General features: G+C 50.4%; 1 protein-coding gene across 1 annotated transcript in view; it reads right to left on the bottom strand.

Annotated features, from left to right (window-relative positions):
* The window catches only part of LOC103772196 (chromobox protein homolog 8-like), a gene marked incomplete at its 3' end in the record, with an annotated part of 1,046 nt that extends 984 nt beyond the window's left edge, over positions 1-62 (bottom strand). Inside the window, exon 1 of the mRNA XM_008939520.1 lies at positions 22-62. Coding sequence (XP_008937768.1) covers positions 22-59 — 38 coding nt within the window. The remainder of the gene's footprint in view (positions 1-21) is intronic.
* Between the last annotated feature and the right edge of the window lie 204 nt (positions 63-266).

Raw genomic sequence — 266 nt, 5'->3', positions numbered from 1 at the left:
ACGGCCCAACGGCCGACTTACTTCTGAGACCAGCCCTTCCATTTTACGAGATACTCCATGCGCCCCTGCAGATGCAAAGAGAGAAATAAATATATATAAATATGCATGGAGGGAAACCGCGATAAACGCCTGCAACAAAGGTACGACCCGCAATTCCACGCGTGCAACAAAACGCGCGGGGCGAGAACAGGCGGGCGGGGGGAGGGGGAATGCAATTAAAAAAAAGGTAGCAATGATTTAAAAAAAGGAAGAATAGGCGGGGTGGG

This window comes from Merops nubicus, unplaced genomic scaffold, assembly GCF_000691845.1.
Source record: "Merops nubicus isolate BGI_N331 unplaced genomic scaffold, ASM69184v1 scaffold48740, whole genome shotgun sequence".
NCBI classification, from domain to species: domain Eukaryota; kingdom Metazoa; phylum Chordata; class Aves; order Coraciiformes; family Meropidae; genus Merops; species Merops nubicus.
The sequence above is the reverse complement of the archived record's forward strand: the minus strand, read 5'-3'. Positions and strand labels throughout refer to the sequence as shown.